Raw genomic sequence first — 26,091 nt, forward strand, 5'->3', positions numbered from 1 at the left:
ACCCACGGTCCGATTTCTGTGTAAGCTGACACCACCTCTTTGTGCAACACCCCTCCTTCCCATAACGTGGTTCAACAACACCCAGCGAACCATATAGAAATTAAAAAGCGTCCTGTAACGTGGTAATTAATTATTTATACGATGACCTATTATTGACATGCCAGTTTAGAATTGTTTGATGTGATCGTCATGTCGGTAAGGAAAAAAATGAGAGAAAAAAATAAAAATAAAAAAAAAATTGTGAGTATTATTTGTATAAAAAAACAATAAATAAAAAGATTTTTTTTTATTTCGATGAAAAAAAAAGATAACAAAAATTATAATAAAATAAAATTACATTAATATCTTTATTTATATTATATATAAATTTATAATTTATTAATTTTTCATTAATTTCTTTTTTGTATATTTGTGAAAAAAAAATTGACATGGCTTTACATCATTTTTTTTCTCTTTCACTCAATTTCTCTGCTTATCCAATAAAAGAAAAGCTTATTTTTCTATTTATTTTTCTTTTTTATATTTTCTTTCTTCTTAAATTCCTTTAATCCAAACATAATATAAAAGATAATGAAATTAAAATGAACCACTATCATTCTTAAGTTAAATGTATCAAATTATTTAATAATTTTAGCTATTATTTTTATATGAAGACATTTGCATATAAATTTTTATCATATTAAAACATATTTTACGTGATAGAAAGATATCGTAATAATAAAAAGGATCTACATATGGTGTTTATTGATTTGAAAAAAGCATATGATAGAGTACCAAAAGAGGTCTTATGGAAGGTTTTAGAAAATAAGAGAGTAAGGAACGCATATATTCATGCAATTAAAGACATGTATAATGGGGCCACAGCTAGTGTGAAAACTCAAGGTGGTGTGATAGAGAAATTTTTCATTGGTATAGGATTATACCAGGGATCATCCTTAAGTCCATACTTTTTTACATTAGTCTTGGAAGTACTCACAGAACACATCCAAGAGCCTGTGCCATGGTGCATGCTTTTTGCCGATGATATCGTCCTTATGTGAGAGTCAATGAAAGACCTAAATAAGAAGTTGGAGTTATGGAGAGAAGGTTTAGAAGTGTATGGTCTGCGCATAAGCCGTAACAAGACGAAACATATGGAATGTAAGTTCAGTTTGAGAAGGAAAAACCCTAATATAGAGGTGAAGATTGGAGAAAACATCTTACGAAAAGTTAAAAGTTTTAAATATCTTGGATGCATTATACATGATACAGTAGTGCTACGTTACCAAATTTTTATTTGCCAAAATCTGCCAACTTGAGTTGGGCTGGACATGAAGCCCATCCACTAAATAAAGCCACATCTAAGTTAACCATGGTTTAATCCTAATTTACCACGTTAACCTAAATTACCATAGCCCCAAATTGACTGACGATGGACCGTGTCTCCCAACCTTCCTTATCCGCATCCAAGGCCAAATAAAATCATTTGTTGCCGTCTCCGCCAGTCTCCGCCGTCAAGGGAAAGTCAACTCCGGCGGACCACCAGACCATCACGTCTAGGCTACGGTCCGATATTCGCTGCGAAGCCGTTTGGTCTGTTAGGTGTGCTCATCAGAGGAGCCTTGAAGACGCATCTGAGTGTCCGGCCTTGTACAAGGCGCAACAACCCAGCGCTTCTCTCCTCAGGCAGCGGCAGAATTCGTAGGCCTGTGTGAGTTCTCTAGAAATCCCGTGGCTTTCTTGAGTCGCTACTGCCACCAAGAGCCACTCGTTCACTGGCAGAGGAGCCCGAAAAGAAGTGTGTCTTCCCTAGGGCACCACCGCGACACTATGAGGTTAGTGGGTATTTGAGATTTAAATTAGGTGCTTGTATAGGTGTGTAAATCTGAGTATTACATTTTTTGAATTGAGAATGATTAAACATGTGTCTGTGTCTCTTGGCTGTGAACGAACTTGGGTGTTGGTGTATTGAAGTGTTTTTTTTGGTGATCTTGTTAATATACAAACGAGGTTGCTTATACTGTGTTGTATCAGTTCTTTGACAAAAATGGTGTGATCAGTTATTCAAATTTTTTTTCGTTGTGGTTATTTGTAATTTATTCTGTATGTCTATGTTGTGTTATTTGCAGATAGAAAAACATTGATTAGTGTAGTGTCGCTGTGGTCACCCTCGTTGACGAAGTTGTTGTCGTTGTCAGATTATTTAGTACATTTTCATCAGTTTTGAGATTTTAAATTGTTGCAGGCACTTTATTAATATAATTTATGTATGATAGAAGCATGTTATAATATAATTTATTAAGTGTAACATATTTTAGTAATATGATTTATTCAGATGTGTCTTTATTAAATTTTGAGATTATTTTGTGGGTATGTTTGCCTTTTTGACGTGTGCATTTTCGTTCTCAAGTTGATAATATTATTTTACAATTAGGCTAAATAATTGAAGTACTCGTTGTTTGTGTTTAAAAGTGAAATGAGATTCAATTTTTTTATTTTAAATGGTTTGTCGTTTCTTGATCCACTGAGTTATAGTGATGCAAATTGTTTATGTGATTGGTGTGGTCTGTTTTAACATGTTGCTCTTATGGAAGAAAAAGTTTATATAACTTTTTTGTTTTAAAATTGATGTTGTATTTTTTGGGTCTATCAATTTTCGTTTGAGAGTACAAGAAGTTAACCTCAAATGTGTCTTGTTTATTTTTCTTTTTTTTCATCTTAATTTGCTTAATGTGACTTTTTCATAGTGACTTAAGGTTGCTGGAAGGCCTAAGCAAAGACGCTACTAAAAGAAGAATTACCTATTCTACATGTGGTGTGTCATCTTCACTCAAACACGGAACATTAATGTCGGTGGAATTAGAATTCTCCCTCACGTTATACCCACTGCCGTACAATGCTTCTTCAAAAATTGGTGTATCCATTGACATATTGTGATGCACTCGCCTTCAACATAGACACATACACCGAAAATCGGTGCTCGAGGAAGGGTCTGTGTCACAAATAGAAATGCTATTGCAGATTCTTACTGATGTTAGTAAAATCAGGACAGAGATATTACCTGGTATAATTTACGGAACAACGGTTTCACGACACCACCATGGACGTACGTCGCATCTATCTTCCACGAGGCTGTTGGTGTATCTAATTGGAATCGGGGGGAGAGACGGTCACTGGCGGACTGGGCACGGCGGCGTCCCGGTGACTGAAAATTTTGGCCAATTGTACGAGAGAGACGTTCGGCGATGGTTTCTTAGAAAAGTGGTTGCGTGAAAGGGTTGGGATATTGGGTTTCTCTAGTTTGATGTTAACCTGATCCACGTTTACCATTTCTTTATTTTTCAAAATGTTTTTCATGGACCCCACATTAAACCTAATTTAGCCATATAAATTTATTTTAATTTTTTTTTAATTTGTGTTGGTAATAGTTGGCAGAGTCTCTCTTGATAACGTATACTTTTTCTATAGGATAATGGAGAGATTGAACAGGAAGTAAATCATAAGATCCAAGCAGGTTGATTAAAATGGCGGAGTGCATGTGATTTTATATGCGACAAAAAAGTGCCTTTAAAACTTAAAGGTAAATTCTATCGCACCGCTATAAGACCGGCTATGCTTTATGACACGGAGTGTTGGGCAGCTAAAGGGGAGCACGAACATAAGCTGAGTGTGACAGAGATGAAGATGTTGAGATGGATGAGTAGTCATACGTGATTGGATAAAATAAAGAACGAAGATATAAGGGAGAGAGTTTGAGTAGCACCCATTGTGGAAAAGATGGTTGAATCGCGTCTCAAATGATTTGGACATGTGAGAAGAAGACTGATAGAACATCTAGTCAGGAGGGTGGATGAGATGAAAGATGGACAAGGGGCGAAAGGTAGAGGAAGACCTAAAAAGACCATCCATGAAGTAGTCAAACGAGATCTACATGTAAACGGTCTCTCTATAAACATGATGCATGATAGAGCACAATGACGTCATTTGATTCATGTAACTGACCCCACTTAGTGGGACAAGACTTTGTTGTTGTTGATGTTGTAGTATTAAAACATATTTTGCATATTAAATTTTTTTTAACAAATTAAATATCACAAATTTCTTTAAATTTTTTCAAAAACTTAAAAAAAAAGTGTATACGTATTATTCTTTTTATTTCGATGAACGGGCCTTTTCACACGTGTTCTTGTTGGTTGATTGTTCAATGTCAACATGATTATTAGAGATACTGTCTCTAGTATAAGAGTTTACTATAATATTTTGTACCAGGAATTGGTCGGAAGACTCGGAGATTCTTAAAGCATTTTTCGGTTTTTCCCAATTAAAAAGTTTCATGTTGTTAATATTTCATGTATTAATTGATTATGTACCATCAAATCCCTGGTTTTCAAAGTTCGTGTTTTTTGTTCAAGAATTTTCATATTGAATATACTAAAAATTTAATTTATAAGCTAGACTAAGTCCAAAAAAATAAATTATTATTATATAATGTACTACAAATGTTAGATAAATAGATTTTACCATCCCAATCTATCTAATTATTATTTATAGATTTAACTAATATTTATCCTAAAATTTTAAAGACACGTAATAAAATTATTATTAATAAAAAATTTTATTTTAATAAATACAAAATAAATACAATAAACATTTATTTTTTTATATTGTTAATAAAACAAATCTATTTTATGTTAATAAAAATTAAATCAACTTGCACCATACTAGAACTATCATGAAATTAAAAGTTACAGGAATTATAAGTGATGAAACTAAAAGCTACAAGAATCACAAGTCAAACTTTATCTACTAGTCAAAATTGGTGGTTACAAATCAAATTGAAAGAATCATGACACATCTATATATATAACAAGTTGCACTTATCACCTCCATACTAAAAGAATCATGAATTGTATTGGAAGCTTCAAGTTGATGACTAAGCTTGAAGAATTTTTAAGATATTCATAGTAGTTGTGCTAGAAATTACAAGATGCCAACTAATAAAGATGTAAAAGTTACTTATTTGAATAGCCAAAAGTTAAAAGCAAAATTAGAGAAGTATGTGTATGAAGAAGTTAGTAGAATCATGAATTATTAGTACGAAGCATTGTCTATATAAAAGCACATATGCCTTATGTATTTTGTGTGTTTCAAACGATGAAAAATGTGTTATGAGAATTGAGAGGTGCTCCTTAGTATTTTATTATGAGTGTTAGTAAGTTTGAGGGATAAAAAAATATGATAGTGTTATTTATGTGAGTGAGTGATCCTGGAACCAATATAGTGTGGATATTATACTTACATTTGGTATCAGAGCTGGTTAATCCAGCGCCTGGTGTTTGAAAGTTTGTGAGGTGTGAGAGAGTTCTTACATAGTTGTTTATTCATAGAATCGGTATGACAAACACTTTTAATATTGTGTGGTCTGGTCCCAAGTTAGATGAAAAACTTGATTATAGTTATTGGGAGACTTTGATATCTACCCATTTGATGGCCTAGAACTTGTAAAATTTTATTGAACCGAATTTGCAAGAAGGAGCAGATGCTGCCCAACAAAGGAGAGATCAATTGACGCTATCTCAAATTCATCAAGCTGTAGATTATACGATATTTGGCAAAATAGCAAATGCCAAAAGTACAAAAGAAGCATGGAACATGTTGAAGCCGTCATACAAAGGCGTAGATAAAGTTCAGAAAGCAAAGATACAGTCTTTCAGAAAAGAATATGAAAGGTACGAGATGTCTAGCTCAAAAATTGTTGAGTAATATTTTACTCGTGTTACAGATCTTGTCAATAAGATGAGAGCCTATGGAGAAGATATGCCCGATAATAAAGTGGTGGATAAAATTTTTCGCACCATACCGATGAAGTATGACCATGTGGTGACTACAATACTAGAGTCCCACGATAGGATACCATGACGATTGCAGAGTAGCAAGGAACTATGGAAAGCTACATCAGCAAAATATTGGAGAAGTCAGGAAAACCAACTGAAGAAGCTTTGAAAAGACGGGTGAATTTAAACAATGTTGCAGAATCAAGCCGTACATGAGTAAAATGAGGTCGTAGTTTCAAATTTTTAAAGTAGAGTCAGAAAAAGTTTCAGAGAAAGAGGTCGCAGAAATTACAACCAAGGAAGTTATAATAATTTTACACTGCTTAATCAAGGAAGAGGTGGAACAAATTTCAGACATGCCAACCAAGGAAGAGGTTGAGGCAATTTTTATCAAGAAAGAACCAACTTCAACTGCTTTCATTATGGAAAGTATGGACACAAAGCAACAGATTGCAGATTTAAAATGGTGAATGACAATCAAGCATACGTTGTAGAAAATCAGCATCAAAATACTGATGATAATCCGGGTACTTAGACTTTATTTTTTACAAGTAATTCAGGTGACAAAGATGAAAATATATGGTACTTGGACAATGCCTGTAATAATCATATGTCTAGTAAAAAGGAGGTTTTTTTTCATTAGATGATTCAGTTAAACTATTATTGAAGTTTGGTCATAGTACAAAGATTCCTATCAAAGAAAAAGAGTACATACCAATTAGATTGAAGGATGGTTCTTTGAGTTGTATTTCTAATGTTTTCTATACTCCTGAGCTTAATTACAATTTACTGAGTATGTGGCAATTATCTGAGAAGGGATATAAGATGATAACTTATCGCGAATATTGCGTTGTGTTTGACAACAACAGAAGGTTCATAAATAAAGCAAATATGTCTTCAAATAGAATGTTTCCACTAAAAATTTAACATGTTAATCCCTCTTACATGAGTTTTGTGATACTTGATGATAACTGGTTGTGGCATATGCGGTTTGGACATTTTCATTTTTCAGGTCTAAACTACCTGTCAAGAAAAAGACTTGTTTCTGATCTACTACGGGTTCATATTTTCAATTATGTTTGTGAGATTTGTCAACTGAAAAAGAAGCACCGAGATCCACTCTCTACAGAAAAGTCATGGAGATCCAGAAGATTACTTGAAATTGAGCATTCAGATATCTGTTCTGTAGAAATTTCAAGCAAAGGTAGTGGCAGGTATTTTATCACTTTTATTAATAATTTTAGTAGATCTACATGGGTATACTTTCTGAAGCAGAAATCAAAATCATGTGATGTCTTTAAGGCATTCAAGGCGTTTGTCGAAAAACAAAGTAGTTGTAAAATCAAAATCCTTAGAACAGACAGAAGAATAGAATATCTTGCATGTTCATAATACTTTAAGCAACACAGAACTCAACACTACCTAACAACTAGGTATACTCCTCAACAAAATAGAGTTGCTGAAAGAAAGAATAAAACCATCATGGATATGGTCAGATGCATGCTCAAGTCAAAACAAATGCCTAAAGAGTTTTGGGCAGAAGCAGTCGCAACAACAGTTCATATTTTAAACAGGTGTCTAACAAAAATTGTTCGTGATAAAACTTCAGAGGAAGTCTGGAATGAGAAAGCGGCCTTCCATTCATCATTTCAAAGTTTTTGTGTGTATCGCTTATGCTCACGTACCAAATCAATTAAGGAAGAAGTTAGATGACAAAGGCAAGAAGTGTATCTTTATCGATTATAGCACAGACTCAAAAGCATACAAGCTGTATAATCCAGAATCAAAGAAAGTAATCGTCAGCAGAGACATGACATTTGACAAGAAAGGCATGTAGGACTGGGACACAAAGACAGAAAAATAACCAATTATAATTTCAAACACATGATGATGAAGAAGAAAGATAACTAGACACAACCGAACAACCAGAATCATTTAGAAAATCCTCAAAGAGAGCGGAGACTACCTGCTAGATTAGCAGATTATGAAGTTGGAAATGACAACGATCCGTCCGATGAAGAAATCATAAATTTTGCTCTAATTTCATATTGTGAGCCGTTGAACTTTGAAGAAGCCTCTAGAGACGACAATTGGAAGAAAGAAATGAATGAGAAGATTCATGCCATTGAGAAGAATGACACATGGGAGCTGACACATTTACCAGCAGATAAAAAGTCAATTGGAGTAAAGTGGGTTTACAAAACTAAGTACAAACACAACAGTAAAATTGATTGTTTCAAAGCAAGATTAGTTAGTTGCTAAACGATACAAACAAAAGCTAGGTATCGATTACTTTGAAGTATTTATTCTTGTTGCTAGATTAGACACTATTCGTATGATTATTTCACTCTCAGCTCAAAATAAGTGGAAGATATATCAAATGGATGTTATGTCAATATTTCTAAATGGTACTTTAGAAGAAGAAGTGTATGTTGAGAAACCTGCAGAAATTTGAAGCTTCTGGAGAAGAAAATAAAGTTTGCATGTTGAAGAAAGTTTTGTACGGGTTAAAGCAAGCACCAAGAACGTGGTACAAGAAGATTGATTCTTATTTCACTCAGAATGGTTTCAAAAGATGTCCATTTGAGCATACGCTTTATATCAAGTTCATTGAATCTGGAGATATCTTGATCGTGTGTCTTTATATTGACGATTTAATTTTTACTAACAACAATTTGAAGATAATTGTAGAATTTAGGGAAGTTATGATAAAACACTTTGAAATTACGGATATGGGCTTAATGTCTTACTTTCTTGGCATTGAAGTAGTTCAAAAAAGATGATGGAATTTTTATTTCTTAGAAGAAATATAAAAATAATATTTTGAAGAAATTTCAAATGGAGCACTCAAAACCAGTTCCTACCCCGGTCAAAGAGAAGTTCAAGTTGTTGAGAGAAGATAAAGGAAGAGCAGTAAATTCTACATATTATAAAAACTTGATTGAAAGTTTGAGGTACTTAATTACGACCAGACCAGATATTATGTTTGGAGTTGGTTTGCTTAGCAGATTTATAGAGGAGCCTTGTACCAATCATTTGCAAGCGGCAAAATAGATTCTTCGATATATCAAAAGTACTTTAAGTGATGGTATTATTTATGAAAATACTAATGAAGTGAATCTTGTTGGTTACACTAATAGTGATTGGGCCGAAGATATAGAAACAAGGAAAAGTACTTCGAAATTTGTATTTCATCTTAGTTCTGGTGCAATTTCATGGTCATCGAAGAAAAATCAGTAATAGCGCTATCTACAACAAAAGTAGAATATATAGCAGCAGCAAGTTGTGCAATGCAAACAGTTTGGTTAAGAAGAATTCTTGAGGAATTGAATGAGAAACAAAATACTCCAACAACGATATTCTGTGATAACAAGTCAGCTATTGCACTTTGCAAAAATCCAGTATTCCATGGAAGATCGAAGCAATATTGACATTCAGGTTCATAAAATCAAAGAGTTGGTAAATGAGAAAGAAGTTGTGATCGAATACTGTCCAACTGAAAAACAAGTAGTAGATATATTTACAAAGTCGTTGAAGATGGAGTTATTTTATAAGTTGAAAAAGATGTTTGGAATGATTAATTTTGCAAGCTTGATTTAAGGGGGTAATATTAGTAAAAACTAAATCAACTTGCACCATACTAGAACTATCATGAAATTAGAAGCTATAAGAATTACAAGTAATGAAACTAGAAGCTAGCTACAAGAATCACAAGTCAAATTTTATCTCTCCTGGTCAAAATTAGAGTCTACAAATCAAGTTGGAAGAATCATAAAACATCTATATATATAACAAGTTGCACTCATCACCTCCATATTAGAAGAATCATGAATTGCATTGGAAGCTTCAAGTTGATGACTAAGTTTGAAGAATTTTTAAGATGTTTATAGTAGTTGTGCTAGAAATTACAAGATGCCAACTAATAAAGATGTAAACATTATTTATTTAAATAGTCAAAGTTAAAAGTAGGGGTGTTCAAGACCCGTCTCGTCCGAAACTCGGCCCGGACCCGAGACATATTTTGTCGGATTCGGGTTTTCATTTTTTACCCTGTGTTATTTTCGGGCCGGATTCAGATTTTGCTTCGGGTCACCCGGCCCAATCTGAAATTGCTTTTTACTATAAAAAAATATATATTTAAGTTAATTAGTAATGTTATATTATATTGTTATAATTTAATTAATATTTTTTATATTATACGGTATTATTTTTGTTTTGAAATAATTTATTTTGATATAAATATGATATAACATTTGTTAAATTTATCTTTTAAAAATAAAATTTTATTATTTTAATATATAAAATTTATAAATTTGTATATACTAATGTTTTATCGGGTTAATTCGGTTTAATCCGATTTTTTTAGGATCACTTCGAATCGGGTTAAAGTAGACTCGTTATTCTTTTAGGATTGGTATAAGTCTATTTAAATCCGGCCCGATTCAGTTTATAAACACCTCTAGTTAAAAGTAAAATTGGATAAATATGTGTATTAAAAAGCCAGTAGAATCATGAATTAATATAAAACCTTGTCTATATAAAGGCACATATACCTCGTGTGTTTTGTGTATTTCAAGTAATAAAAAATGTGTTATGAAAATTTAAAGTGTTTTTTAATTTTTTATTCTGAGTGTTAATAAATTTAAAAAATGAAAAGATATAATAATATTATTTATGTGAGTGAGTAATTTTAGGATTAATATAATATGAGAATTATACTTACACTTATGATTTTAATATACGTCCTTAGTGTATAAATTAGTTACACCCTAAATTTATAATGCGTCACATGTTCTAAAAATCAGTTATTGCCTAAAGCATTGACCATTGAGACTTGAGAGTTGAGGCCCCATTCGGCCATTGGGCAGTGGAGCTGCATGAGTGGATGGAAAGTGGTGTGTATAGGTGATCCCAACCCCCATTGGTTACTTTTCTTCATCTTTGATTAAAGTGTGATTCCATTGCCATTGGTCTTAATTAACTTTTTTGCTAATACAAACACTACTATGCTAGAAAAGTGGTACCCCCACTCAAGTGTGTATAAATTAAATAATTACTTGGTGGCCCTATTTCTCTTCTTGTCTCTATCAATTAGGCCCACACTTCCTTGTAATTCACTAAATATAAGATTATTTTACTAATTTTGGTTGGTTTAGAAAACTCCTTGTCAACCACACTACTATAAGCCAATTACATTGTAATGTTCAATTATTATGGGAAGAGTAACTAAATAATTGGAAGATAGAAAGAAAAAGTATGTTAATGCACCAAGATTAAACAAATCAAGATTCTTATGAGGAGTGCTTTTTAAACATTAAATAAAAGTGGAATATTTATTAACATCTAATCTAATTTAAGAAAAATGTTAAATAATTAATATTTTTATTTTTGTCTTTTATTTAAAATAATACTAACCATTTTTTTTAAACTTAAAATATTGACCTGTATTATCTTCTGATCTAATTTAAAACATTACAATGAATATTTTGTAAAATCTTAAAAAGAAATGAACAAATAAGTGTTAGTATAATGTGTAAAAATTGTATACCAAAACAATATTTTTTGTTAAAAGATTCCTAATTTTATATTAAAATATACATAGATATTATTTCTACAATTAGTTTGAATAATTCTTCCAAACAAGTCATTCCACAGCCATCCCCTGTTATGAGTTATTTGGAAAGGTTGTATATATTAGAAAACTATTTACATATAAAATAGACTTTATGGAATTCTTCTCAATAAGAAAATTGTCTCAATTATTGCCCTATCAACATCATGGAAAAATGGGCCATATACCAAAACAATGATGAAAGCTTATCTCTCATTGCAGAAGTACCTCCTCTCTTTCTCTGCTAAACTTTGCAGACAAATTGACAAAACTGCACTAAGAAAAAAGAAACTCTTTCTTAGGTACATAAACATGATAACTTGATAAATGTACATCCATGAATCTAGCTGTGATAGTGAGATCAAATCAAAATTTTTATACAGTTGAAGACTTTCCAAGGAAAACAACAACATTGTACTTAGAACATTGACCGAAAATAACAAAAAAAAAAAAAAGAAACATCCTTGTTTATTGTCATCTTACAATGGATGCAACTGTATGAGCCCAGAACCTAAGATTATCCTTCATATCAATCTCATTTTCCAGTGCTGGCACCCTCCAATTCAACAATGGATTCTTCACAAGCTTGTTCCTTTTGTCTAATACACCCCAAGCCTCAGATAAATAAGGCCTACATATCACAGTTTCATCAATTTTTTGCTTCTCTAAACCAACACCAACACCAACACCTTCTTCTTCTTCTCCATTATTATTATCCTCTTCTTTTGATCTTCCAAGCCTTTGCAACCCTGGTATGAGAGAAACCAAAGTTGGGTCCTTGTCTTTTTCGGAGAACACAAAACCCAAATCCATGAACCCTTTTAGCTCCTTGAACTCAAGGTCTGAAAGGCTCTTACTACTTTTCCCTCTGTTGAGTCTTCTTCTTCTTATTCTTTGACCTTCTTGTTTCTTCTTCCTTGTAGAAGCTTCTTCTTTGTTATGTTCTTCTCCATCTGCATGGATTTTGGCACTGATTTTATCCTCCTCCATTGAAAATTCTTCACCCACTTCCTTGCCAGAGAGAATTGGCCCTAGTTTCTGTGGTGTGAGGAGAACAGAATCCAGTGACGGAGAATCATCAGAGAAAGAAGCATCACCTAATAATAAGTTTTGGTCACTGAAGGACCTCACTTGAAGTGTTGGAACTCTAAGAAGCTTTTTTGGATCCAAACAAAGTTGTTCCAAAACATGATCTTGGTGGTTGTGTGATGATGTTGGAATATCTGTTTTTTTGGATAAAATTGATAGAACTGTTGTTTGAAACCAGTAGGTATCTAACAACTCAAGAACATGTTCTGCAGCCATTATTAATGAATGGCTTAGATCCTTATCAGAAAGGGAATTGAGATATGGGGTTTGTGTGGGGATAAGGAGAAATTAAAAGAGGGAGAACAAGGTTTATATATGCTGACCAGTGCTTGCATTATTACTTTATTTATTGCCCCCAAATTCTAGTGGATTTATATTGTTCTATATCCCGTTTTATTTTCTTTACATTGTGGAATGTCCACTTAATCATATTTCATCTTTTACTTGATGAATAATTATCAATAAATAAAAAGAATAACCTTGCTTTTTAACTTGAATTTAGATCTTCTAAAGTTTGAATTTTACTTTAAAGAAAAAAATGTGATCTCCTTTTAACTTACACCTGGTTTAAATGATTTTTTTACCAACATGTCATTGTTTTCAAGATTTATTGTTCAGTTGGTCGGTTGGTTACTGAACAAATCAGAGATGCTGTATGTACGGACAGGGACTGGATGCGGATTACTCATGCGTGATTGGACCTCCCGAATAAACGTAGGAGGAAGAAGAAATGAGCTTTACGATCTCCCGGGCTGGTGGAGTGGTGAGAAGAGAAGCCACTTGCAAAAAGAACTTTAACACTCAAGTCAGAATCTGTACAAGGCGGCACAAAAAGTGAGGGTTAAGCGTCGTACTTCGGGAGATGAGTAGAGCTGTATCTAAGATGGGTTCCATGGGAACAGACCCAGCTTCTAAAAAATTTCCTTCCCCAACTGTCAGTTACCTCATAGGGTAAAAGGTGGCATGTTGAGTGGCCTTCCGATTCGAGTTTCGAGTACCCGTCAGGTCGGTCGGTCGTTTGGACCCGAACATTAGACCAGTTGAGCCAAACCGAACACTTATTATTAAAATGCTAATCATCTTTTTTTGTTTAAGTGTTACCTAATTTTTTTTAGTTTAATGTTAATAATAATTAATTATAATAGAAATACATAAGATTAATCATAAAATATATTTTTTTAGTTTTTTATTTTCATTCATTTGAAAAAAATAATTTAAATAACATTAAGTGCTCATTAGGAGGCGCTAAACCAATAGGTGCCTCCGTGCCTCCTTAGCTAAAACTTTAATAAAGGAGGCGAGTTTTTTACAGGTTCGCTAACATAAAAGGCCCTTCCATAAAAAAAAAAATGCAATGGAAAGGCCCCATCAACTTGAAATTGCTGGCCGAATAAGCACCTCCAAATACATGTCTTAACAAAATTAATGATTATATAAAATAATTAAATCAATAATTAACTGAGATTACTATGAAAATAATGTTAAAATTGATTTAGCATTTAAATATATTTATCAATTTAGCTAAGTTTAATAATACGAATAAAGAAAACATATAAAAAATACCTGAGTATTTGTCATAATGTAATACCTTATATATATTTTAAAATGTAATTTAACTAATAACTATATTATTAATATATTACTATTTCACAACTATATAATCATATATTAATGCATTTTTTACATTTAGCAACAAAAAGAAATGATAGTAGTTGAATGTATATGCACACAATAAACGTATGAAAAAACAACGGTGGTTTTCTTTATTAAAAAAATGAAATAATGATTTCAATTAAGAGTAAAATTTCTTTTCGGACTATTTTTTTTTATTTTAGACAACTCATATTTTATTGATTAGAAAATGATAATTTTTTTATTTTTTTGTTAGAAACATGAATTTTTTATGAGATTTTTTAATAAATCTTGACAATTTAATGACATGTCACATTAAACTTTTGAATTAATACATATATCACGTAGATGATTAGTATAGTGACAAATCTAAAAAATTTTGACAGTGAGAACAAAATATATATAACATAAAAATAATTTGGGTTTAGTTAATACGTGTTCTAAAGATACATAATAAGCTTATTATTAGTAGAAAGCTTTAAATTTTTTCATTTAATAACTGTAAATAAATATATTAAAAATTTAAATTTTTATATTTTTAATAAAAATATTCTCAATTTATAATTTTAATATGTGTCTTTAGGATATAAGATAATAAACTCTAATAATTTTTATAATAAAAATATTATATTTCATAAAAATCATCTATAAAATTATTCATTAACCATTAAGTATTTGTGTATAAATATATTTATTTTTTAATTTCATTTTCAATATGTATTATATACGAATAGTTACTTTTTATGTACATATAGCATAATTATTGTTATAATTATATTTTATTATTGTAAAATACGATTAGTCTTCAAAATATATAATTTATAAATTAAAATACTAAAACAAAAATTTAAATAATAATATATAATTTATAATTCTATTTTTTAGGTTTGATATTTTTTAAAAAATTGAGTAATTTATTTTAGCAATATAATCGAAATGCCTTTTTTTATACATATATCACTAAACAATTATTTAGAAATTCACTTCGCATACAATCAAAAGCTAACTCTTAGTGATATTTATTGTTGGAAAAATTCTTTCAATTAATATAGTTGTTATAGGAAAAACTACTAAAACTAATTTTAAAAAAAGATAAATAATATGTTTTGAGTTCATTTCTAAGAAAGAACACAAACTTCATTTAAATTGAAAATTGATCATTCTAATAAATATCTAATATAAAATTCTTAAATCGACTATTAAGTACTAAAAATTAAGTAAAAATTTATTGTGGGGTCAAATTTAATAATTTGATAAAGACAAATAAACATTATTATCATATATTACTCAAAAAAATTTTAAATTGTTGTGAGGGCACTTGCTCCCACTACAATGTGTATAAATCCGTCCTTAGTTAATAATTACTAAAAAAAATTTTTGGATTTTTTTTCATTTTAGATAATTTGTATTTTATTGAATAAAAAATAATAATTTATTTTTTCGTTAGACACATGATTTTTTTTGTGAGATTCTTTAATAAATCTTAATAAAATTTAATACATATATGACGTAGATGGTTACTATGTATTTGGGATACTTAAATTCCTATCTTATAAACCAAATGACGATGTATTGTGTAAGAATTTTCATTACTAAACCTAAAATTAAAGAAGAAGCTAACATTAAGAGAAAAAGAAAATCATAAATAATGCAGAGCAATCTTCAATATCTCAGTAACATAGTTGTCATTATTAAACCTAACATAAAAAACTAATGTGATATGTCATTAAATTCTGTTAAAACTTATCAGAAATTTTTTCAAAAAGATTTATGTGTCTAATAGAAAGAAAAAATAGGAGACAAATTATATTTTTTAATTGATAGAATGTGAATTATCTAAAATTAAAAAAAAAAAAGATAAAAGTCAGAAAATATTTCATTCGTTCAATTAGTTAAATTGCTCTTTGGTTATTCCTTATAATAAGTATGTTACATATATACCTTAAAAAATAAAATATTAAAAATTAGAGTTTGTCATGGATTCAACCCGCAGTAATTTTTCCTGCTTTAACTGCAAATCAAAATTAAAAGCAGTTAGTTGGTAGAGTATATATTTAAATAGATTTTTAAAAAATTTTGCATCAAATATTTTTGTTTTTTTAAAAAAATTATTATATTAAAATTTTTAAATTTTATAAAAATAAAATATATAAATTTTTATTTTAATTAGATTTATTATTTTTATTTAAATAAATATATTCTTAAAAATATGATAGAAGAACTTATATATTTTATTTTTATAAAATTTAAACATTTTTATATAATAAAATTCTTTTAAAACAAAAAATATTTAATGTAAAATTTATTAAGAACCTATTTAATATATACTCTGTAAGTCTGTATGAATTAGAAGAACATGCATGTTAATTTGTAAAACCTGAAAAGGTCATCCAAACAGAGCCCACGTGCTACCTATATTGCAAAAATCAACAAAAGTGTCTACAATAATTGGGACTATATCTCTTTATCATCTTCATATCTATCGTATCATACTATCATCTTTTGATTTAATTAATATCACGTGCATATTAGAATATCAATTATGAATATATATAGGATACTTTTTCTTCTTCTTTTTTTTCCCTTCGGGTTAAGAATACTTAAATAGAAAGACTCTGTGATTACATTAACTAACCATATGTAAATATATTAAGGTTGCTTTACAGAATATATGTGATTACAACTTTATTGGGAAAAAATGGATAAAGCTTTTCGGTAAACATATACAACGCGCAAAAAAGTTTCAAGAAAATCAACTTTAACAAATCAATAAAATTATTAAAGAGAAAGTATAGGGAGCCAATGATCTAAGCGTACAATGTGCACAATAAAGGTTTAGAAAGTATTAGAGATATGTTTATTAGTATTATATTGTCTTATCAGGTTACGCTTTTAGGATGAGTGGTTTCAGAACATGGTATTAGAATGCCAGATCTAGAAGGTCAAAAGTTAGAAAATAAGTGAAAATAAAATTAGCTTTTTATCATAACATGAGATGTTTATTATTCCTGGTATTTGGATGGTTATCCCTGGTATCTGGATGGTTATTTTGGATAGTATAGGTGATGTTCATTTTATTCATAAACCAAATATTTAGCCTATTGTACATATTGTACGTTTAGGCTATTGGCTCCTTAGCACTACTCATTATTAAATATTGGGATCGGAAATGTAGATGATTATTATGTTGGCAAGTGATCAAGGCTCAAGGGTTCTTAAATTGTGGTGTGAATGTGTGATCAAAAAATTTATTTTTATATCGGTTATTATTATGACAAAATTTATTTTTCGTATGAAAAGAAAACTAGTATTTTTGTTCAATATTGACAATTGGAGTGTTTTGCAGATTTGTAGGTGAACTTAACACAAAAAATGTGTTAGCACAGCATTATTAGTGTTTGCCAGAAATTCGTTGCAGACGTTGAAGCTTTTAGGCAACACGCAAGGGGTATGCTGTGTCAGAGATTTCAACCAGTTTTTGCAGACATTTGCCACACATTTTTGAAGAGTTGCAGAAATTTTTTCAACCCGGGGAGAACGTGTTGAAGCTGTGTCTGCATGCAGGGGACAATTTCTTCCTCCAGAAATAAGCAACGTAGGATTGAAACTCTTTAAAGTGAGCTCAATCCTCCCCTGTTTGTTGCATTCGAATGAAAATTTGAAGATAGAGAACTGAGGAATTTTGAGAGAGAAGAGTTCCACAGTGAAGAAGAAGAAGAAGAGAGTTAGTAGTTTATTGATAAAAAAAGGGTGATTATACATAAAAAAAAGTATAAGTTTGTATTAATAATGGTTAAGTACGATTTTGATCTCTAAAGTAGGGGTTAGAAATTTTTTTCGTCCCCAACTTTTTTTTTGCTTTCAAAATCGTTCCTAAGATTTAACTTAGTTTTAAAATCGTTCTTTTTACCAAATTTTTTTATTTTCATTCCAAATATATCCCTAACTAAAAAAAGAAAAAAATATAATAAAATGGGTTAAGGGTTCGGGTATCACGTGAGGGAAGGGGGATTGTTTGGTTTGGGGAAGAAAAGGGGGAAAGGGAAAGGGAAAGGGAAAGGCCACGGCCGCGGCCGCTGCTCCTCACCGCCTCTGCTCCTACTCTTCGTCGTTCGCCGTTTCTGCTCCTCCTCCTCGCCCTCGCCGTCACCCTCATCTTGCTGCAACTCGCCCTCTGGACTGCGCCCTCATGTTCCCCGTCGTCGTCGAAGAGGTGGTGGTGGTGGTCGTGTGCGAAATCTGCAATAAGGATTTCTAGAGAGATTTTTAGTAATTATATTTATGAATTTTTTGTTCTTGTAATTGAAGATGAATTTAGGGATTTCTGATTATTTGTAATTCACTACTAGAACTTCCTATTTTTCGGACGAATTTTAAGACGAAATTGAAATAAATTTCGAACAAACTAGAGACAAATTTTTTTCGTCCCAAAAACCCTTATTGCTAATTTACATTTTGTTTAAAATTTTGTTCGAATTTTTTTTCAGATAATTTTGTGACGAATTTTGAATAGGCTATTATCTGCTAAATTTCTAACTATTATGATGTATTTTGGGTTAAGTACTGAATTAGTGTATTTTGTGTCCATCCATACAGGAAGGACACAGAGACACTAACAATGGACACAACTTATTTTTTATTTTTTCTTTCATTATTCTTGTTAATTTTTCATAATTATATTTTTTATTGTTATATTTTTCATCTCAAATTTTTTGAATGAAAAAAATGAGAATAAATTGAATTTTCATAATTTGTTCTAGTTTATCACCAAACAGAATACAAGAATACAAAATTTTGTGTCTCTGTCCATCAGTGTCTTGTCTTGTCCTGTTCTCAGTGTCTTATCCTGTCCTGTTCTTAGAAACAAACGCAGCTAAGGTCTGGGGTGAAAATCAAAATCATTCCCGACCTTTTTTTATTATTAAAATTATCCCCAATATTACAAAACGTTATAAAATCATCCTTTTATCCATAAACAATAATTTTCGGACAATTTTATCCTTGTACAAAAATAAAAAATATTAAAACTAATATTAAAAAACAAAAGAAACCCTCTCCAACCCTCCTGTTGGGAAAAACTCAACACAGGTTTAAATCAAGAACCTGTTTAACAGCAGAAGTACAAAAAATAATTTTTCCACAACCTGTGCAATTAAATAGGCAACACCAAAGACACTCCAAACAACAAGATATAATGGCAGAAATTAAATAATCAGACACCAGAATTTTTAACGTGGAAAAACTTCCCAAAAAAGGGACAAAAAATCCACAGGACCTAGTCCAGCAAAATCTTTCACTATTAGAATAATGGGTACACAAACAGTCTTCCTAGTGACACTAGAACATCTCAACAATCAACAAAATACATCATCAAAACTAATGGAATCAACATAAACCCTCTACAAAAGTGGGTATCTCAAATCAGACAAAAAAAAGGCAATACAACAAGCAAGTTATATCCTAATGTTCATCTCTATACCAAGAATAACATACTAAAATTTCATAAGAAATGGAGTAAATTTACCAAGTCAATGTAATCAAGATAGCCATGCTCTTTTCCCCAATTCTTCTTATCTAACGCCGAAATGCTACGCTGCTTCTTTTTCTCTTTTCATTCAAAAAAATGAATGAAGCAATCTTCTCTCTCTTCTCGTGGCTATATGCCCCTTCTTGTTTTTTTTTTTTTGTTTTTTTTAACTTGGGAACCCCACTTGGTTAGGGACCCACCAACACCTCCCGTATCTCTCACTCTCTTTCGGTCTTTCTCTTCTCTCCCATTCCGTCACCCCACCACCGCTACCCCCACCTCCTTCTCCATCATCTTCTTCCTCTCCATCACCACCTCTCTCTCTCTCTCTCTTCACCACCACCACCACCACTTCCACCACCATATCACCCACTACCCGTAGCTCTAACACCAATCCTGCTAACTCTTCATCCATTAAAATCAATATCTGAATGGTTGAACAATATCACCCAATTCGTTGAACAAAATCAACACCTCATACCAACATCAATTGAATGCTCAACATAATACCTGAACAGAGAAACAAAATTCCCACAAAATCAGCACCAAAAACAATTTTAAAATCGCAAGCCAAACAAAAATGAAGAAATCCATAATTTAAAACAGAATTGTAATTTGAAGTTTGATTCTGCCATTTTTTTTAATCCATTGAGGATAAAACATAAATTATCCATATCTAACACACCAATACAAGGAAAAAGGGGGTTTGTTCCTGCTTTCGCATTAAGTCAAACACCTGCAAAACAACCCTGAAATATATTAGCAAACTACAATCTATGCCATCAAAGTTTACCGACTCATCAACCTGTGAACAAAATATGGACAAGCTCCATGTCTTTATTGACTATTACTTTTATTTTGACTTTTTTCTTTCATGCATTTCCAAGGCAGAATTACAACACATGAAAATAATCTGTTTAGAGTAGGGAGAACTATTGATTTCAAGGAGGGCTTTGGCTCCTCTTTCTAACGATTCCAGGTCGAAGCCGGACTTGTTAGGTTCATCGGGGGGAGGTTGCTCCGTCTTAGAATCGGAAGTAGGGTCGGACGGCGAAGGCGAATTGGAAGGTGAAGAAGAGAAGAACGGAAAGCGAAAAGAAGAATCGGCGTGGGCGGCGCGATCGGAAAGCGAGGATATGGAAGCCACCGCGGTGCAAGTGGTTAACCTAGCAGCTGCCATGGCTTCAGAATGGATCTTGAGGATCTTGGATCTTGGTGACGGTGGAGCTGTTGGTGGCGCGGGAGTGGTTGGGCCATCGTGAGAACAAGGCAGTGGTGGAGTTGTTGATGGCGTGGGAGTGGTTGGGCCATCTTGAGAACAAGGCGGTTGTAGAAATAAGGAGAGAGAGAGAGAGAGGTGAGACATGATGGGGTTACTGGTGGCCTGGTGGGGTTAGTGGTGAGGGTGGTGTGAAGACTGAAGAAGGTAACATTATTTTTGTTTTTATTTGTGTGAAAGGATAAAATTGTCCAAAAAATATTGTTTATGGATAAAGGGACGATTTTTTAACATTTTATAACGTTGATGATGATCTTAATAAAGAAAAAAGGTTGAGAAAAAATTTGATTTTGGCCTCAAACTTTAGGGACAAAAACAGTACTTAACCCATGTATTTTAAACAAATTTCAAATAAATTAGCTAACATAAAAGACAATGTATTTCAAACAAAAAATATACTTTTTTTTTCAGACAAATTTCTAACAATTTTAGTTAAATATAACAGATTTTTTTGAACAAATTTTAGACAAATCAAATTTTTTTTTATTAAATTTCAGACAAATTTAATTTAATATAATTTACATATTCAAACAAATCTCATACAAAAAAAATTATTTTTGCACAAAATTTCTACAAATTTAATATAATATTTCAAATAATTTTCATACAAATTAATTTACTATTTAATATATAAATATTTTAGAAAAAATATTGTATATGATCTATTTTTTATATTAAGACCATTATAATAAACAAAATTTTTATTTTATATCATTGAAATTATAAGCAAATAATAAAATCATAAAAAAGTTAATTACAATAAAAGACTTAAAAAATTATTATTAAAATATTTTTATTCATAAATATAATTAAACTAAAATAAGAAAAAAATAATTAAACTAAAACAAAGAAAGTTTTTAGAAACAAATAATGAATAAATTAAAATGTATTAACTAATTCACCTAAAAATTTCTTAATCTAAATCAGAAAAAATATATATTTCAAATATCAATCATTTATGTTATCATCCTCATCATTATTAAAGTCCGTCCCAAATTCATCTTCTGCAAAAATAAATAAAGTTAAAAAAAGTAGAAGAATCAATTTTTCATATAAAGCATGCAATATCTTTTTAGTAAAATTAATTTTTTTCTGTTAAACTTTTAACTGACATCTTTAATTTTTTCAGTAGTCTTTTCTATAAAGCATATCCTGCAATTATTAAAATAAATTAACAAAAAAAGATATTCATAGAAGAGAACTATACTAAGATAGTGTATGCCTTGGAAAAAAAAAAACAAAGCAAACAAATGCATAAACTGATTATTTATTTAAACATAGTACCTTATGATTAATTATTGCGAAATGTCGAACCACAATAGCAGTACAAAATACAAACTAAAGTTGCAACTTACACGGCTATGGGAAGCAAGTCTAGAAAGAATCCAAGAGTTAGTTGCCTGAATCAGTTTTCTAACTGCCAAACAGAGTCCATCTGCTAAAGGTAATACTACAAGAGTTAATTTAGCAACACCTGTATTGCATGAAGAAGCTTATTGTGATGATTAGCTCACTAAGCATAAATTATATTCTTAAACATATTAAAGATATTTAAGACATTTTTTTAACTATTCAGTTAGGGATCAAGCCATAACCAAGATAATGTTCTGTCAGTAGAGCTAAGGTTCGGGGCAAAATACGTCAATAAACTAAATATACATCAATATTATTTGAATGTATCAAATTAAAAAATGTAACGTCAAAGTTTCAAGGCATATTTTTATATAAATTGAATTGATTAAATTCGATTTAATGAAATACGTAATAAATCGAATTCAATAAATTCGAATTAGATGAAAAACGTTAATTGAATGAAAATCAAATTAAGTGGATTCAAATTAAATGCATAATTAAAATGCTAATAAATCAAATGGATTAGTTTCGATTGACATGTTTATTTCGTCTCCCATAATTCGAATCTAATAAATTCGATTTACGTAAACTTTGGTTATAACGTTTTTGATTTGAAAAATAATTTATTAAATTAATTTTTAAAAGATAATTTTTAAATAAATTTTTAGTATTTATTTTTGATAAATTAAACTAAAAATAATTTTCAATAAACACAACTAATAATATTTATATTTAATAATATTTTTTTAATTTTAAAAATATTATAATAAATAAAAATATATAAAAATTAAATAAATTTATATACTTATTAATATATAAAGTTATATTAAATTTTTTAATTTCAATAAGAACAAATTAATAATTTACAGAATATTTCTATAAGAAAGAGAAATAAAAATATATTATACCCACTTTATTATAGACTTATTCACTCAATATACTCTTTTAGTACTCTTTTTAAGTATTATCAATAATGTTATTATTATTATTATTATTATTATTATTATTATTATTATTATTATTATTATTATTATTATCAATTTTTTATTTACTTTGTCCAAAAAAATCAACCATTCATACATAATAATCTTATTATGAGAGTACCTAAAAAAATACTAAAATATATTATTTTATACGTTATAAATATTTATGAGATTTTTTTTAAGTACTCTTTTTAGATACTCTTAATAATAAAATTATTATTTACGAAGTTTGAAATCAAATCCAGCAAGCGAAAACAGCAGCAGCCACACACAAATTCTACTTGAAAATCCAAAGCTCATTTAATCACGCCATTTTGTTTTTGGCGATTAGAGTTAAACTATAAAATTGAAGAATCTGACACGATGTTCAAAAATTTAAAATATGATGCGTAAAAAGCAAGAACATTCGATAGAGAAATGCAGCATTTTGGAGAGAAAGAGAACTTGCGAAGCTTCTTGAAGAGGAGATAGTAGGGAACGATGAAGCCTGAACCAACGAACTTGCGAGCGCAAAGCACGAAAAAGGGTGGAGGTTGCCTAAGTTGCGAGATCGGAGGCTGGCTGGAGACTGGAGTGCGACCCGAAAGATCGACGGTACTCACAAGTAGGAGAGCAGCGTGACTGAGTGAGGACCAGCTCTCTGTCAACTGTGAGAGGCTTTTGGAAGTGAAGATAAAAAGTAAGAGGAAGTATCAGATATTAGATGTTTATTATCCCTGGTACTTGAATGATTATTCTGGATAATATAGATGTATTGTGTTTGAAAAATTAATAATATTTTATTCTAGATGTTCATTTTTTAATTCATATTGAGCTAAATAAATAATCCATTGTACACATATTGTACAAATAATCTATTGACTCCATAAAAACTGAAACCAAAAGAGTGATTTTGGAATTGAGTTTGCCTTTTAAAATTTGGCTTTTTAGCGCCGAGTAAAGATTTGGTTTTAAAACAACTACATATATTAAAATTTTAAAATTAAATTATATCTAATCTTTATTAATAAATTAAAAAAAATAATATTATAATATTGGTACCTAAAAAATAAGTTCTAGAATATTGATACCTAAAAAATAAATATTTAATAAAATTATATCTAAAATTTAATTTTAAATTATTTAAATTAAGTTGTATTTTTAAATTTTTATTATATAATAATTTTAAATGATAAATATTTAATAAAATTAAATTTAATATTAATGTAAACTAAATATATTTATAATATATCTTAAAAAAAGATATTTATAATTGTTTAAACAAACATATATATATATATATATATATATATATATATATATATATTAGTGATATATGTTGATAAGTTTCAATTAAGATCACAAGTAAATCTTTTTTTAAATTCTTTAAGATATTTATATAATTCTGACATATATCATTTAATCAAAAGAATAATTTACTAAGAGTTGTTAATGAAAGAGGAAGAATTTTAGTTTTAAGTTTTGTTAATGGTTCTGAGTTTTGACGATGATGATAATAATTTTCTTGTTTTTATGAGTTCTAAGTTCTGAGTTATGCATCTGAGTTCTTGTTTTTCTAGGTTCTTGACGATGATGATGATTTTCAGATGTTTTTTTCTTTTATGATTCTATTATACATTATTGTTGTTTTTCTGTTTCTAGTTGCTTTTGTTGTTGTTCTTCTGATTCTATTATCTATTGTTGTTGTTGTTGTGCTTCTGGTTGTTGTTGTTTCATTGATGTTGTTTTTGCTTTAACTTCCGATTCAGCTTTAGCTTCTGGTTTAGCTTCTGTTGATTTTGGGGAAGAAGGGAGAAGGATATTTTTGTCCGAATGACGATTTTAAAACTAAGTTAAACCTTAGGGATGATTTTGTAAGCAAAAAAATGTTGGAGATGAAAAAAAATTTTCAACCCCCTACCTTAGGACCAAAATTGTACTTAACCCTATTAATAAAAAATGATACGTAATTATACGGTACCCGAAAAACATATTATCAATTATTTGAATAATCCGATTGATGTAAGTTGATAAATTTTAACTTTTTTATTTAAATTTTTAATTTTAATTAATATTATTTTTTTAGTGTTAGCATCATATTATGAGATAGCATTGTTATTTTAGTATTATTATTTTTACTTGTATTTAGTATTATTATGTTATTTAAATTTTTAATTATTAAATTTAATAAGTAATATAAATATTTTTTTTCAAAGATAATAGTGGTATTTTATTCAATAGAAAAATAAAATACAATGTCCAAAAGTCAGGACAAGAAAAATAGAAAAAGAAAATTCCTAAATATTCATGAACAAGTGAAATTGTAAGAAGAAAATAACATAAAAAAATAGATAGGGAAGAAATCTTAGGGCACTATGCATAAAGAAAAATAGATAGCTTCTTATTCAACTTAAGCGATGTTGCTAGCACTTTTTTCGGAGGCTCTTGGACATGCTCGAAGACTCGCCGATACCTCTCCTTCCAAATATTCTAAGCTATAATCAAAATGAGTCAAGCTCTTTGAGAGTTTGTTTCTTGAAGTTCAGTTTGTAACACCGAATCCCTCCACTAATCGAAGAACAAAGAAATCTATAGTTTGGAATGAGATAAGCCAAAAGACTCTTCTTCCACATTAGATTAGCATCTCCACAGAAAAATAGACAGTGCATGAGTGATTCTAGAGCTGACTTGCAGATTAGACAAGTTGTTGGAGTGGATGGGAGCTGCTGACGGATGAGCAGCAGAATAGGAAGCTTACAATGGAGGATTTTCCATGCATAGAACAAAATCTTATGAGGGATTTTCAGCTTCCATAAATAGCTCCA

The 26,091-nt window shown here is 30.2% G+C and overlaps 1 protein-coding gene and 1 long non-coding RNA gene across 2 annotated transcripts; both read right to left on the reverse strand.

Moving 5' to 3' along the window:
• Positions 1-11,544: 11,544 nt before the first annotated feature.
• LOC130944032 (uncharacterized) lies at positions 11,545-12,852 on the reverse strand. Its single transcript, XM_057872154.1, has one exon. It carries the CDS (start codon positions 12,727-12,729, stop codon positions 11,899-11,901), a length of 831 nt encoding a protein of 276 aa, XP_057728137.1. The 5' UTR covers positions 12,730-12,852; the 3' UTR covers positions 11,545-11,898.
• Positions 12,853-19,790: 6,938 nt separating this feature from the next.
• LOC130943443 (uncharacterized) lies at positions 19,791-21,077 on the reverse strand. Its single transcript, XR_009071819.1, has 2 exons — positions 20,358-21,077; positions 19,791-20,182 (listed from the first exon to the last, which is right to left on the reverse strand). It is a non-coding gene; the product is annotated as an uncharacterized LOC130943443 (long non-coding RNA).
• Positions 21,078-26,091: the final 5,014 nt, after the last annotated feature.

This window comes from Arachis stenosperma, chromosome 8 (assembly GCF_014773155.1).
Source record: "Arachis stenosperma cultivar V10309 chromosome 8, arast.V10309.gnm1.PFL2, whole genome shotgun sequence".
NCBI lineage: Eukaryota > Viridiplantae > Streptophyta > Magnoliopsida > Fabales > Fabaceae > Arachis > Arachis stenosperma.

Bases quoted from the DNA above. Each gene is read 5' to 3' on its own strand.
- LOC130944032 (XM_057872154.1), bottom strand. From the start codon at position 12,729: ATGGCTGCAGAACATGTTCTTGAGTTGTTAGATACCTACTGGTTTCAA.